At 41.6% G+C, this 16,659-nt stretch overlaps 1 protein-coding gene across 2 annotated transcripts in view; it reads right to left on the reverse strand.

The window, feature by feature from the left end:
• The window catches only part of LRRC69 (leucine rich repeat containing 69), a 110,599-nt gene that overhangs the window by 41,142 nt on the left and 52,798 nt on the right, over nucleotides 1–16,659 (reverse strand). For both annotated transcript variants that reach the window (XM_075550614.1, XM_075550613.1), the window contains one exon: nucleotides 18–119. In XM_075550614.1, the coding sequence (XP_075406729.1) occupies nucleotides 18–119 (102 nt within the window). The remainder of the gene's footprint in view (nucleotides 1–17; nucleotides 120–16,659) is intronic.

Below are 16,659 nucleotides of genomic sequence, written 5' to 3' on the forward strand. Positions count from 1 at the left end.
ATGATCAAAGCCTTCACCTGTAGACTCCAGATCTCTTCTTTCTCCACAGCATAAATTGGTTGCTTCCGGAGCAGTGGGTTCCCTTCACAGTAGAATTCTCTGAGCTTCAATTTCTGAAACTTTTAAAGTAAAAGAAAAGCTTTATTTCCTGGAAAAATAACAAGCTTAAATTAAAGTTGCTTTAGTTATTGCTTCCATTCCACGTCAATACTCTTATAGTGAGGCATACTGTAAGGTCAGATGCTTACAAGTCTTATTGCTGGCAAGAATAACAATGGCATCCCACACATGAGAAGCTAAGAAAACTAGTTCAGGGTCATTGGACCGGTTAATAAAATGACAAGGGATTAGTAATCAAATGCAGGTGACCTTTTTTACCTTGTATACTTGTTGGAGAACCAAGTCTGATGATCAGACATGAAAGAACCTTAAATATGTCTTTCTTTATTAAAACTGCTATATTGGCCCATAATCTGTATATCATACAATTCAATAGTTCAGCCATACCAAGAAGAATTTTATAATCATTAATACAGTCAATTTTACAACCTTTTTTCTTTCTTGTATTCAGTTAGTAACTCCCCATTTCCCCCAACGTCCCCTGCAATACCCACCAGAAACTAATAATCCAGTTACTGTCTCTATAGATTTACCTATCCTGGAGTTCACATACTGAAAAACTGTTTTAAAAACAAATAAAATAATAACAAAATAAAACAGAGGAAAACCTCCATTGAAAAGAAATTAGAAAAATATTAAAATCTAAAACAACTTTAAAATGGGTCAAAAGGGAAATCAAATGATAAGGTGTTAAACTTTAACCTAATTACATCGGTCAGAATCCACTTTCCTCTGCACTCTGCATATGATAGCAAGGCTGTTCACATCTCTCTTCTCTAGTCAGATGGGATTCACCAAAGGCTTAATCCACCTGTATTTCCTTTTACTTTTTCTTTAAAAAACAAAGCAACTCTGTAACAACTTTTAAATAGCTCAAAAGGGATATCAAATAAAATAATACTTTTTAACCTTACTGTATCTACCACATTCCTCTTTACGGTGCTGTCCGTTTTTAAATGCTTACTTCTACTTGAAAGAAGCCAATCTGAAAAGGCTACCAACTACATGAGTCCAAGACTGTGGACTTCAGCAAAGAATACTAATGTATAAATATTGATTCATTGATGGCAAGAAATGTGCCACGGAATGGGAGAGGTTCATAGACGTTAATGATAGGAAGATCTGTGTGCAAAGGGAAGAAAAAGCATATGGGAAATCTCCATACTCTGCACAATTTTTCTGTCCCAAACTCTAAATTATAACACATGATTTTTTTAAACCCAGGACTAAAAGAGCATGTAATTCTTGTGTCAAGTCCACCCAAATCCTTCAGTACTCTTACATCAAACATGGTAGCATGGTCCCCCTGCTTGTTAAGTCATTACCCAGAATGTGTGAGAAATAGCCTCAGTGAAATGGAAACCCAATGCCATATATTTTACAGCAGGTAAACTTCAATAACCTAAATCCCATGATATCTCAATGTCCTTGGAGGAGTCCCCATGATAGAGAAAGAACAATAGTCCAAATTTCCGGTGCACAGGGAATGAAAGTGAAAGTGTCAGAAATGGTGTCTCGATGAAGTAAAGAACATGTAGCAAAACGGTGGTATTTAGGAGTGTGTTAGACAGGGTTCTCTAGAGCGATAAAACCAGATTGCTGATAATTACATATATTTAAAGATAGATATATAACACAAGAAATGAACTGTTAAATTATATACAGATTGATAGATATATAATAAAAGAAATGAACAGTTAAATTATAAAGCAGTACAAATGACCCAGTGCAACTTACTCCAGAGAGAGAGTTGTGAGACACTGGCAGTCCTTCAAGTCTTGAGGGCCGCCAGGTAAGTCCTCGGTAGAGAGAGCTAGGCTATTTCAGCACAGGCAGCAAACAGCAAGGCAAGTCACCAACTGTCAGCCAGGTCACCAACAGTCAGTCCCCAGCTCAAGAGATGTAAATTCCAATCGTGTGGTCTAAAAGGGACCTCAACTTACACCTACACAGTCCACAGGCTAGGCGTCCCACAGGTAGTGCAGCCTGTAAATTGAGGTTCAGAACAAGCAAGGCAGCCGCACACTGGTCTGATGATCAAAGAGCGAGAGACAAGAAAGGCGAAGCTCACCGAGCCATTTATCTTCCCACACTTCAATTAATCCCACTTGTGTTTATTGGCCAGGCTAGCACAATAAACTATCTCCAGGAGCGTGCTATATTATTGTTGTTAGTTGCTGTCGATGACTGACTCACAGTGACTTGATGTATCACAAGAAAGTGTTGTCCAGCATTGTACCCTCGTTGAGTTCACACATTACTGCACCATGCTTGAATTCTTCAATTTCAGAGCAGGTGCAGATGATGGTAAAGGATTGGTTTGCCAAAGCAACGTCTGCGAAAGCTTATTAAAATCAAGAGACCCAGGATGTTAGGAGGTAAGTAGTTTGGATGGACCACCTTCACAAACTGACTTCCGAGCTTTGGACTCTGGGGCCAGGCTGCCTGCTGGAAGTCCCACACACATCCTGAACGCTAATGTTCCAAGATGGAACTCTTTCTTTTCTTTCGCCATCTTTTCTAGGGCAAAAATATACACAACAAAACATTCACCAATTCAACAACTTTTTCCAAACGGAACCCTTCATCGTCCCAAAGTTGACATCTCCCTTCCCTCATTATCCACCTCAAATATTTTATACCAACCTGCTGTCATCAAGTCGATTCTGACTCTTGGTGATGATCCAAGACCGAGTGGGCCTGCCTCCTGGGGTTTGCGAGGCTATGCTCCTTTTGAAAGCAGACTACCACGCCTCTCTCCCGTGGACGCGCTGGTGGGTTCCAATTCCTGATCTCTTGATTAGCAGCGGAGTATTTAACCACGGTGCTAGTAGGGTCCTATCAAGTGTACATTCTTTAAATACATGGAATTTAACCTTTCTTTCAGAGCCCGGGGAGAGGCAAAGTTTCCACTCCTAGCTAGCCAGAAAGTTGACAGTTCAAACCTACCTAATGTCAGGCCTCACAGACAATAGAGCTGACAATGTGTCTTTGACCAATTAAAAACAACAACAAGGAGCTGATGCCAAGGGCTCAAGTCGAAAGAAAATGTTTTGAAAATGACGATGGCAACAAACGTACAAATGTGTTTGACACAATGGATGGATGGATGGATGGATGGTACGAACCCCCAATGAAATGATTTTCTAATTAATTTAAAACAACAACAACATAAAGACCCGCTACCATAGTGCTAATTCCAACTCGTGACCCTCTATAGGACTCCTGAGGCTGTCAGTCATTATGGGAGGAGAAAGCCTCATCTTTCTCCCACAGAGAAGCTGGTGAGTTTGAACTACTGCGATCACAGGTATTGCCCAACTCATAACCTACTGTGCCCGCAGGGCTGTTGGGAACAAACAGTTCTACTCTGAACGTTCAGCAAGTCTGTGCGATCAACAAGTCCTCTTATTGGGAAGAGCACTTCCGAATAGCCCGAAGTAATGTGGGAACTGGGAAAGGAGATAATTCAGCCAGAGGAATGTTAATATGAACAGGGAGATCACCAGTTATCACCTGGAGGGAACACAGATGGGCCTGACAAGTAGGCTCCGGCCAACTGCCAAGCATTTTCAGACCACTTTGAAGCTCACAGAGCTAAATAAAATTTGGAATTCTTAAATAAACTGAAGACTGACTTACAAAGATGAGGTGTCGGGTGGGATCTATGATATACATAAAGTATAGTTTAACAAATCTCACAGGAATAGAAATAAGATTTGTGAGCAATAAGAAATCCAAGAAATTGTTAGATAAACCCTGACATCTAATGAAAATTGTGGAATAAAAAAAATTGTACTGGGAATCCATTATCCCAGTCCTTGTATTAGTGGGAGGGAAACAAGGCGGAAAGTGACTAGTATCAAATGACTTCAGTATCTGCTGGATGCTTTTCCCAAGACAGGCTCCTCAAGGGAGTGGAAAAGAAGAGGAAAAATATGAGGCAAGAGAGAAGCAGATAAGTGGACTCTGTATGCCCGGCTGCTGAGGAGCTGAAGGCCTCAAAGCACAAATCCTTCCTTGCCTGTGAGTCTTGGACTTTAAAGCTGAGAATGGTCCTAGTGTTCTCTGCAGCTTTCTTATAATATAGTAGTTAGATGCTTGCTTGCTAACTGAAAGATCAATGGTTTAAATCCAGGGGCTGTTTTGTGGGAGAAAGGTGTAGTACTCTGCTTCTTTCGGGATTACAACCTTGGAAATGACCTAGTGGGAGAAGACGCAGGTGACCGCTATCCCAAGGTTATGGATTTGGAAGTCACTGGACTTTGTTTCGGATCTCTTGCTTGGAGGGTGGCCAAGGAATGGGGGCTTGGGACGACCATTCATTTGCTCTTTTCATGCTTTCTTTGCTTTTTAATGGTCTGCCTAAGTCTATCCGGCGTGGTTCTGCCTTTGTGAAAGAGCATGATGGAAAGTTTTGCCTTATCTACAACCTTCATTGTTTGAATAAATAGTGTCCAGTCACTGGAGATTTTGATCTGTACAGTTAACCAAACTTTGATTTTTGTTCTAAAATATTGCTCTTTCCATGTATATTTTCCTTTTCTAAAAAATATCTGAAAGCCTATGACATTGGCTAAAGTAATGATACTTTCAATAGAATCAGGAACCCTGGTGGTGTCGTGGTTACACATTAGGCTGCGATCTCAATGACTGGCAGTTCAACGCCAGCAGCTTTCTACTTCCCTCAACAGTTACAATCTCAGAAACCCACAAGGGCATTAGGAGTCAGCATTGACGCAAAGGCTGTGAGGTTTGGGTGTTTTGTTTTTTTAAAATCAGTAGAATTACCATATGCCTCATAGGGATGATTTACAATGATCCCAAATAAAAGGCTACTGATATTTCTAAAGTGGACCTAGGGACATATTTAAACTATAGATACATAGATTTTGAGCTCGTACTGAATCATAGCCGTAATCTAAAAGCAATTAGTTCTTATGACATGGCCTTTCTCAATACTTGCCCATCACTGAAGATATGAGTATGATAGCAAAGGGTGGTAGATAAATCTGATGGTGTCCAGATATCAGAAAGCACAGCATCTGGGGTCTCAAATTCTTGTCTTAAAACAAGCAGACATCTCAGTGAGGTGAAAGCTAGCTTCACACAAGAAGCACACCAAGCTGTGTTATGATACAAGGATTGGAAATAATAAAATCCACGACCAGCCGAGGGAACTGTTTTAGAAATTAATTGTGAAGACCTACTTTACAGCAGTCAATGGATGACAGTGCAGCCCAAAATCCATTCGCAGGGCCCCCTCTTGGATCAAGCCTCCAGTGAATTCCCTCTGGCCATTGACCAGGGATGCAAATGGCCTTGATGTCAGACTAACACAGATGTCTTTTGATTAAATTTAACACCTTGTTATTTGTTTTCCCTTCTGACCCACTTTACCTCTCTTCTAATTTCTATTATTTTCTGTTATCTTTTAAATTGAGGGCGTCCCTGTTTCATTTTGTTATTGTTGTTGGGTTTTTGTCTTGTTTTTGCTTGTTGCTTTTGTATGATTTTCTTGATATGAAATCTAAGATAGGTAAATCTATAGAGACAGTAACTGGATTAATGGTTTCTGGGAGTTATGGCAGTGGAGCTTGAGAGGAAATGGGGAGATAATAGTAACTAGTACAAGAAAGAAAATATCCTAAAATAAATTGTGGTGCACAATGTGATGATTGGACAATTTTTAAAAATATGTTTAAAACATTCTTTTGGAATATGTATTAATTATATGTGAATAAAATGTTATTTTAATGTTTAAGATTAAATCTTGAAAACATTATAGGGCAGTTCTACTTGGTGCTACATGGTTCCCATAAGTCAGAATCAATGGTTACACTTTTTGTTTGTTGGTTGGCGTAGAAAGAACAGGAGTCCTTTGATAGCCTAAACGGTTTAACACTCAGTTGGAGGTTTGAGCCCACCCAAAGACACCTGTGGTCGTTACATAATTTCATGTCAACTTGATAAATAAGTATAGAATTGGAGTCTAGCCTGTCAATCAGGTCACAGTCTGATGATGCCTCCTTGTGGGCATGGCCTTCTCATGAGGATTCTGGTATCTTCCCCCCCCCCCTCCTCTCTCTCCTTCACCTTCCTGTTGACAAGATATGCTGAGACCTGGGAGTGCCCCTCTCTGTGTTTCACCTTCCTGTTGAAGAGCCACACTCTGGGAGCCAGAGGAGCCATCTGAAGGCCTGCACCAGTTCTGAGATGCTTCCACCAGCATTGGATCGACAAGACTTTGCGCCCACCAGCCTGTGATCTTCCTGAGTTTTGCACCACTGCATGTGACTATGTGAGTCTGAAGAGGGATATATGGAGTAGTATTGGACTTATGGGCTAATATCAGACTCATGGACTTGATCTGGATGGGGCTGGGATGTTTTCTTAATATGCAATTACTCTTTGATATAAAGTTCTTTCTTATACATGAGTGTCACTGGATTTATTTCTCTAGTCAGCCTGATCTAACACGGCACGTCAGAAGAAAGACATGATCATCTGCATCAAAAAATGCAGCCATTGGAAACTATGGAGTATCATTCTAACACTGACACACAAATTGGAGTTATCGGAACAGCAACTAGTTTAGCAGAAAGAACAGCTGGAGAGGGTGTGGTAGTCACCTAATCCAGTGTCAATTTAAGGATTAAGAGTGTAGAAGTGGAGTTGAAGCTGTCAATCTGGAGAGAGCCAATGAGGCTTCTGTGGGCATGGCTTCCTGAGAATTTTGGGAAATCTGGTACTTCCTCCTTGAGGGTGGAAGACCTCTCTCTCTCTGTTACTCCCTGGGAGACATTGCAGAAGACAAGCCACATGGACGCAACCAGACCTCAGAAGCCTGAGAAGCCAGAGAGGCCCCTGCCAGCGCTGAGATTACAATGCCACAGAACCCAAACACGTTCTACCCACTGGTGTGTGATCATCCTGCATTTGGCTTCATTGCATGTGTTTCGTGAGTCTGAAGAGAACTTGATAGATTGGTATCGGACATATGGGTTAACATCAGACTTATGGCCTTAGACTGGACTGGATTGGGATGTTTTCTCAACGTTCAATTCTTTTTGCATATAAATTCCTTTCTTATACACATATATGTGTCCATGGATTTGTTTCTGTAGTCTACCCAGACTAACATGGAGGGCTTGTTGGAGTCACCTCATAGTCTCTCCCCTAGAGATGCTTAGGCCTCCTCTGACTTGAGTCACCTGAAAACCAGTGGTCTGAACTAGTCTCTGCTTCTGCTCCGCCTGGGATTCCCTACCTCTTACAATGTGCTCTGTACAGAACGTAAATTCCATCACAGCACTCCCATGATCAACATTCCCCATGCCTCCCTACCTCAAAGTGAAAGGTAACTTCTTCACCCCGGCTCATAGGACCCTAAGATAGCCTAGTAAGCAACACCAAGAAATGAGAAGATAAAAACGAAAGGCTATGTTCCTCCTTACCAAAAGTTCATTCTTTTTCATATATTAAGTAAATCAAGTCTGCAAATTCAAGAGCATTTGCTTTGCTGTTGGATTGTTCCAAATTCTTCCCTAATTGGAGAGGAAATCACGGAGATGAATGACTGAGCATAACATATTACTCAGATGCAACTGATTAGTGGATGTGGAGGCTGCGCTCCAAGAGGACCCGGAAGAAGAGACACAGCAGTCACAGCGCACGGCCTTTCAGCTGTTCCTAAAAGAAAGAAGCCGCCAAACCCTGGAGTTTTTTCAACTCATTTCACTTTATCATCAGCTCACCTCATGGCACATAAGTGAGACACCCCAAACCCTTTATTTTATATGTTATTAAAACTTAGGGAAAAATAAAAATAGAAGAAAATGCAATATGAGAGGGACTTCAAAAAGTCTGTGGGAAAAAAATTGAATGAAAAGGTACTTCCCTTACATTTGGCTTTTGAAAAACAATTTTTCCATTTTGATCATTTGTCATTGTTCAGTAGGGTGTCCTGTGATGTTTCCAACAATGATCATAAAATCTATATAAATGCCTGAAAAGATTGGCACCAAAAGAGCTTTGCATTAAGATGAACTCAACATAATAATCTTTAAGTATTTACCTTAAATTATGATTCTTCTTAAGAGTATTTAAATAAAAGTAGTTGGATCTTGTCATAATTTAATGCAAATGAAAAGCAGCCAGCCTCCCAGTTGTGCAGCATTGCCTCCAAGCATCAGGTCAGACAGGAAGGGGAGTATGAAATGCCAGTCCTTTCATACCCACCTCCACAACCAAGTTAGCAAAGACTGTCAGGGGCTTCTCTTCAAAGCCTACTAGCATTTGTCTCTTTTTTCAGGGTTCAGGATATTCCTGAATGAGTTGATGGTCACATAGTACACAAGAACATAGCATGTCAGTTTCTGTACTTTCATTTAAGATTGTCATCCATGGGATCCAACTGTAAAATCTTTATGTGCAAGTTTCTCAGTCCTTCGTAAAACCACCTTTCAATTGGAAACAATGGATTTCAGGTCTTATTTTTCTCCAAAATTGAGAGTAGATTTCTAACATAGGACACATGGCCAAATTTTTATTAAAGTGGCCACATAGTGAACTAACTATAAACATAAACAAGCCTGTAAAATAAAGCAAATGATATACCAAATATATTTAAACTTGTCTATTTACTTAGCGCTATGATATAGAATACATGCCTGAAACGAGAAGCCAAAGAAATCACTCAAGAAAAAGGCAGAGAGCAAATATCATGGCAGTTGGCTTAGATAGATAGACAGACAGACAGACAGACAGACAGAGAGAGAGAGCGAGCGAGCGCTATGCATGCTGTAACAGAGATCCCCACCAGATGGTAGGCACCCAGAGAAGATTCATGATGGATTTCTGTCAGAGAATCTTCCATCAGTGAAAATGCATGAACGATGACGCTCTATGTGAGTGGTGGCCGTCTCCAGAGAGCCTCTGGAGTGTCCTATAAACCCTAAATCAGACTATGACCCTCTTCAGCTTAAAAGACTCAAATGGTTTCACCTTTCATTCACAAAAGAGCCTTGCATCTCAAGATGCTTCAAATTTGAATCGGAATGGCACTGGTAGTAGTAGGGTGGTAATTTTTTTTACTCCACTGATTACACACCCACTAAGTGAAATCACTCAACTGGGGTGCCTGCCATCTGCATGCTGTGGGGTTCTACCACTGAGACCCGGGACAGACAGAACAAGAGCCTACCCCTTGAACCAAAGAAAACCAGTCCAGTGCTGACCACAAGCTTGATGACTGTATCAGAAGATGGAAGTAAGTTTCCATTTACGTTTTGGATGCTAAATACAAATAGAACAGTATTGTGTTAAGGGCTAGAAAGTTGGCTCTAAGTATGTGGAAGTTACCAGGAAGCTCTGCCGTTATCTCCCCCCATTTGAATCTTTTCATGATCTTCCTGACTCCTCCCCTCCCCGGAGGGTACCTTAAACCAAACTCTTTCTGTTGAAAGTACAAACCAAACAGATTCATACATACTGTTTCCAATGTACCGTAGAGTTCTCTCACCCCAGTTCAGCAGATATACGGGTCTCTCCAACGTCTCTGCATTGCTACAGTTAACTTTCATAGGTATTTTCTGCGAGCCCCGGTGGCATAGAGGACACCTGATGGGCAGCTAGCACACCCAGCTAGCTGCTAGAGAAAGAGCAGCTTTCTCCTCCCATAAAGTGCCACAGTCTGGGAGCCCCTCAGGGGAGTTCTACCCTCTCCTATTGGGTCGCCATGAGCTCAAATCCACTGATGGCAAAGACGAGTGCGTGAGTGAGTGAGTGAGTGAGTGAGTGAGTGAGTGAGTGAGTGCGTGGGTGCGTGGGTGCGTGGGTGCGTGCGTGAGTGGGTGGGTGAGTGCGTGCATACGTGCATGAGTGAGTGGGTGGGTGGGTGAGTGCGTGCGTGCATGAGTGTGTGAGTGAGTGAGTGGGTGGGTGGGTGAGTGCGTGCGTGCGTGCGTGCGTGCGTGCGTGAGTGGGTGGGTGGGTGGGTGAGTGCGTGCGTGCGTGCGGGCGTGAGTGGGTGGGTGGTGCTTTTCTACAAATTCTCTTGTGCAAAATCTAAGAAGCTTTTTTCTCCCTTGTCTAAACTAAGTAAGCATCTCCGATCAGGCCTTGATCACTCGATCTTCAGAAAGTCTTCTTTTCAGGCTGAAAGCAACTTAGATAATTTTACAAATCAGTTGCCAGTTGCCATGAAGTGGATTCTGATTTTCAGTGACTCGTGTTTCAGAGCCTAACTGTGCTCCATGGGGTTTCTAATGGCTTTCGACCCCAAACCCAAAGTAGCTTACCAGGCCTTTCTTGGGAGGCACTCAAGTGAGCTCAGACCTCCACCTGGGACCATTTGCAACCAACCCCCAGGGGCCCTAGCTAAAGAACAGGCGCATGAGTAGTCAGTAAATCTACAAGGAAAGGTGCTCTTTTATCCATATTTTAAAACCTCACTGACCCAGTTACAATGAAATGCAGGACGGAAAGTAAACAAATGTTATAAACAGCACTCTCCTCGGGTTATACCGAAAAATATGAACTTTCCCAACTTCTACTCTGGGACACACTGCACTGACATAGAAAGCTACATTTAAAAAAATGTGTTCAAACTGGGCAACAGTTCAGAACAGTGCACGACGAGAAAGATATTAAAGAATTTTGTGATGAAAGCTGTTATGGTTTGAAAACTAATTGTGGAATCTGTGGTCTTCCAACTTTCTTATCCTGACAGGAAATTAAAATGTGAGTGGCCAGCTTCATGGTGGGAACCGCAGAAGGAATGTCTGTAGCTTCTGACTTGATTTCCACACAAATCCCACTGTGATTTTAAATAAAGCCTCTCAATGGCATGACATTTTATGCCTGCTGGGTATGCCTTTGCATTTTCTCAGACAAGATATCACTCCTTCAGTGGATTCTGGATGTGTTTCTTCACTTTTCCTTGAAGTCTATCATGACTATTTTGACCAGAACACAGTCTTTAAAGCAGGGGTTCTCAACCTTCCTAATGTTGCGACCCTTTCATACAGTTCCTCATGCTGTGGTAACCCCCCAACCATTGCTACTTCATAACTGTAATTTTGCTACTGTTATAAATCTTCCTGTAAATATTGATAGGATGTATTTTCATTGTTACAAATTGAACATAATGAAAGCATAATGATTAATCACAAAACCAGTACATAATTATATATTGTGAAATGCTTATTTCTAATGACAAATAAATGAAATTTTGTCTCGGAGCGCGGTGTAGCTTGGGTAAGAGTCTTGACCCCCGTACTCATTTGGGCTTATGTGCATGTGGGCGGACCCGCCTGGAGATGGATAGAGAAGCGGTGTCTCAGTTCCTAAAACGATCGGAAATGTGTGCTTTCCCACAGTCTTAGGCGACCGCTGTGAAAGAGTAGTTCGACTCCCCAGGGGATAGCGAACCACAGATTGAGAACCGCTGTCTTAAAATATCTTCTATAGCATAACCTGTTTTCAGTAGTAGAAAAACTGGGGTCTAGAACCAGTGGTCAAGCCCCAGTTCTCCCACAAAGCCTTTCTGTACAGGTCATTGAATTTCTGAGCCTCTTATCTATAAAGAGAAGGAATAATATCCACCTCTCTGAGTTGTGAAGATCAAGTGAAGTAGCCTGAAAATACTTGGTAAACGGAAACCATTCTTGAAAATGAAGGCACCACACCTACAAGTAGCCCATTGTCTAAAGCAGACTAATCATGTTTGGGACTTTTCTTACAACAGAAGAGCGTATGAGGATCAACCATCATTTCTCCCTTTTAATTTAATTTTTAACCTACCAGGCAAAGATGAAGGTGCTCTCATATACTGAAACTCGTAGCAAATTGATACTAGTACTTTCAGTTTCAAAATGGTAAACTAGACACATGTAGCCATCTTACTCATCGACGCCAGATCCTAGAACCAATCGGATCCCGTTTAAACTAAAAACAAATAGCCACGTAAAAAAAAAAATAGGAAGATGAATTCTCAGAGGAATAGAGGCACTGAGTAGGCGGTCTTATAAAGAGGAGGAAAGCGTCGATCCAGGATAAATATGCAAGTATAGGAAGAAGCCCCACAAATGATGGAAGGAAAACTGAGGGCACTCAATCCCCAGAGGCAGCAGCAGTCTTCAGACAAGAATGGAGCCAAGAGGCAACAGCGAGGGCTGTGATTTATGGTCCTCTCCAAGGAAGGAGCCCTGGGACTTAGTGGTCAAGCACTTGCTTCAGGACTTGGAGCCCACCCCACACTCATCACTGCTTATGAAAAGATTTACTGCTTTGGAAACTCTCTTGGTGCTGGCCGGCCTACTCCATTCTACAGGGCAGCGATGAGTCAGAACTGACGAGATGCAAAATGCCTTTCCTAGGGGTAGGCAGACACTGTGTGCTCAACCAACCCCTCTCTGTGAGCTCAAAACTGCACCTGCTGTTCCATCCTTTTACACCCCCCCCTTCCTCCATTTCCACACACCTGTAGCCAGGCAGGAGCACACCTTTAAATAGAAATAGGATGGGGCCCTGGGGGGCTGGCAACTCTAATGAGAAATTGGGAGTTGTCAGAATACATTATACCTGCTGGAATATTTAAACTATTTCCGCATTCTCACTGACCAATGCAAGCTACTGTCAGTACGTTTTCTTCTCCCATAAAGCGAGCTGCAAAGATAGCTGCCAGGCTTCGAAGGCATCTCAAGTGTCCCAATGCCAAAGTCAACCTAACATTTGAAAATGAAATCACCTGGTAACCATTAAGCACCAACAGCATGAGAGAGAACAGATGGAGGAATTTATATCACAGGAAGCAGAGGTAATAGAGAGCAGGACTCCAAAATCACTAATATAATGAATGATTTCAGAGAGTATGGCACACATTAATTAACTAATTAAATCAATTCAAGCTTTATAATATTGACATAAAAAGTTTGAAATGTCTTATCATCAAAAACTAGCTGTTGTTATCGCTGTTAGCTTCCTTTGAATAGGCTTGACTCATAACAACAGTTTATACAACAGAAGGAAACACTGCCCGGTCCTGCGCCGTCCTCACAATTGTTCCTGCTCTTGAGCCCATTGTCGCAGCCACTGTGTCGGTCCATCTCCCTGAGGGTGGTCTTCTCTTTCACTGACCATCCACTTTCCAAGCATGATGGCCTTCTCCAGGAACTGGACCCAAAATCTAGAGGACTAGTTAAAAACCTCATTTATATCTGAATATATGAGATGTAGCCATGAAATCTAATGATGTCAAAATGCAGTAAGCCTTTGGGGAAATGCATAATAAACCTTGAAAAAGGACATTATAAAACAGGAATGTGAATAATAAATACTTTAATGTATATGAATTATACTAATCATACTAATACATTAATGTGTGACTATTCCAGGTAAAATATTATATTACATACTCACATACACATATAGTTTTTTTTTAAATGCTGACAATGTTGGAGGGTAGAAATTCCCTGTGTTGTTAGACTGCATAATTTTGCTTTTTCTTCTTTTCAATTGCTATCTGTATTTTCCAAATAATCTGCAGTGGAAATACATTTTTTAAGTTTGTTTATTTTTTCCTATGACTGATTAAATTTACATCACCCTAATTCTGAGTACCCACCTGCAAACTTTCAGAAGACAAACAGGAGCAACAAGAGATAAATAATCCTCTCATCCTGAAAATGTAGTTTCCTAAATGGATAATATTTTCCAAGGGATAAAAAATATTTCAAAGTCTTCCAGAAAGCTATATCAACATCTGTCTGAATCTAGATTTTCTCAGATATTTAGGTATCTGACCTATGAGGTATAAATGTAAGAAATGTTTTACATGCTCTGTGCAGGTTCTATTCAGGCATTTAAATATGGGGTGATGTCAAACCCAAAGAAGAAGAAGAAATGGTTTATGTAGGAGGAAGAAAAGAAACAGGTATTATCATGGTTTGTGTTCTTTTAAAGCTCACTCAACTCGATCTTACAATATGAACCTATGTAGTGCATCTGTGGTACTAACATATCCCGAGGTGGAGGAATTCATCCAGGGAAATGACTTAATAGGTTCTGGACTGGACACACAAACACGCACACATTTCTTTGCACGCACACACACACAGAGCTCTACCAGCTGACTTGTCACGAAATTGGACTTCCATATTGAAGTGTCTAGGTCAACAAGAATATGTTGTACAGTTCTGAACTTCTCCTAAAGTGTTACTTCCCATTTTCCAATATAAACGTTGGTTGCCTTGGCAGAGTGGGCTCTGATGGCTGCTAAGATTAGGCCATAGATTTTAGAGTCACGGTTTTCCATTTGACATTGAAGTTGCTCACATTAGGATCTCTATTACACAGAGTGAAGGCTCAAACATTTTTTGTTAATTATTCTTTACTACTTATCAAGTCCTTTAAAATGTTAGGAGCAATATTTTTGTTTGTTTCTTAGTGTTTTCAATTTTTAAACTACCTTTTAAATTCTGCAAAGTATGTTATTGACTTAACGCATTTGCTTCTCATGACCGCCTCCTGGATTCGCCTGGCTTGCTATACGAATTGCAAAAATAACAGACAACATGCACTCTCCTTGATCTCCTGCAGCGCGTGCCTGTGGATGAGGCGAGCACTGCCGTGCGATACTGCTGTCGATACTCAGCTCAGTCCACGTTTCTTAGCTTGTCGGATGTGACCTCAAAGTGGCTATTCATCCTCATTCAAGTCCAGCCAACAAAGTATGGGAATGGCCAAGGGATAAGAGGTAAAAACATTAGGACAAACTAGATAAGTCTCTTCAATATCTTTAGGAGAACAAACGTTTTCCTACAAATCTCATCAGTAAAAGTTCCATTTATTTTCTCTGGCTAGAACTGAGACACGTGATCACTCAGAGAAAGTCGGGAGAGAGGGGCTAGACAGTGACCCAACAAGACCTGCTGTGTTTGTTCTTCAATAGCATTCAAGTTGCTCTGATCAGATGCTGGCCCGTAGAGATCTTTGCCTGACAGTATTACTCAGGGAACAAACCTCTCTTTTATATTGATTCCTCCATTGCACTATGGCAAAAACCCTGAGTCTAGAGCAGTACACAAAACAGACTAACTCTTCCCTTTGTGGATTAAAAAGCCATTGCCGACGCATAGCGATCTCTGACAGAACAGAACTGGTGCATCGGTTTCCGAGCCTGTCATCTTTACAGACACAGATCAGACTGCCACGTTTTTCTCCTGTGCCGCAGCTGGTCTGTTTGAACCACCAACCTTGTGGCTTGCAGCGACCCCTGAACCGATGCATCATCAGGGTTGCTTAAACAAATAGAGATTACACTGTCCTCCTTGGTGTCTTCAGAGCCTGTCCTAAAATTCTAAATTTTTTGTTTCCTTGGTATTATGTAGTTTCTCCCTCACAACATAAACCCTGGGAGGGGAGAGGCTAGATTTGTTTGCTTGTTTATTTGAGCTCTCCATCCAGAATGCTTAGAACAGATCTTGCCAGATGAAGGATACTCAGTATCTATATATTGAATGTCTGAATTGATGAAGAACGGAACCGAGATGAAGGCATGATGTGCCGTGAGTTGGAAATCAGTCCATGGCTGCTGGCTTGTTTTTGTTTACCCAAGCTCATGCAGCTAATAAGGGGCACAGTTACATGTTTTTCTTTTTGTTTTGTGTTTTAATCTGTCACCTAAAGAAATGCATGATATTATCTCTTATGATTCTGCAACAAATCCTTCTACCTCAGCTACACCACGGACACCTCTACTGATGTCCTGGAGCTGGCGAGTCCTGGCTGGGGAGAGTCCATTCTGCCCTCTTGTTTTACAGCTTCACTTTCCACGTCCGCTGCCTGGTAGCTTGAACTAGGTCATGGGGGGAGTGTAGACCATGGAATTCAAAAGATACTATAAATCAGGGCTCCCTGCACCACCTCCCCAGAATGCTGGTTCTTAAGACACTGAGTACTCCCACCCACATGGCTTTACTTAAGTTAATGCTGAGTACACTTACATGAAGATCCAGGCATCCCTGGGAGTGGGCTTATTTTCCTCTGTGAACTTCACTGAGTTTTCCGAATGGAGTCCTCCTTTTGCTTTCTCTACTGTCTAAAGCGCTCAACCTTTGAGCAAATCTCACTGATCAATGGGAAGAAGGTGAGCAAAGAAGTAACAAAAAGAAACACAAAAAGCATGACATCAGCAAGCAAATAGAGCCACCTCGTCAGGCTTAGGTGGGGAAAGGGAACAAGAGAAATTACAAGCAGCCATCTGTCTAGGAAAACAGGCAGCGTTTGAACCCTTATTGAAAGACAGCACTTGGCTGGCAGCCCTTGTCTTTCCCCATTAAGACATAAATCCCCATGTTCTTTTCATATGAGGACAGGTAGTACTGGGCAGAGTCTACCTGGTTTTCCCCTGGGGACATTCAACAGAACATGTACTCTAAAACAGCGAATACCTGAATATAAATTATATGGTAGTGCTATGTTTAGTAACTTTAGAAAACCGCCTCTTCCACTAGTTGTGCTTATTTTACTTTATTT

The sequence above is a fragment of the Tenrec ecaudatus genome, chromosome 5 (genome assembly GCF_050624435.1).
Source record: "Tenrec ecaudatus isolate mTenEca1 chromosome 5, mTenEca1.hap1, whole genome shotgun sequence".
In the NCBI taxonomy this organism is placed as follows: Eukaryota; Metazoa; Chordata; class Mammalia; order Afrosoricida; family Tenrecidae; genus Tenrec; species Tenrec ecaudatus.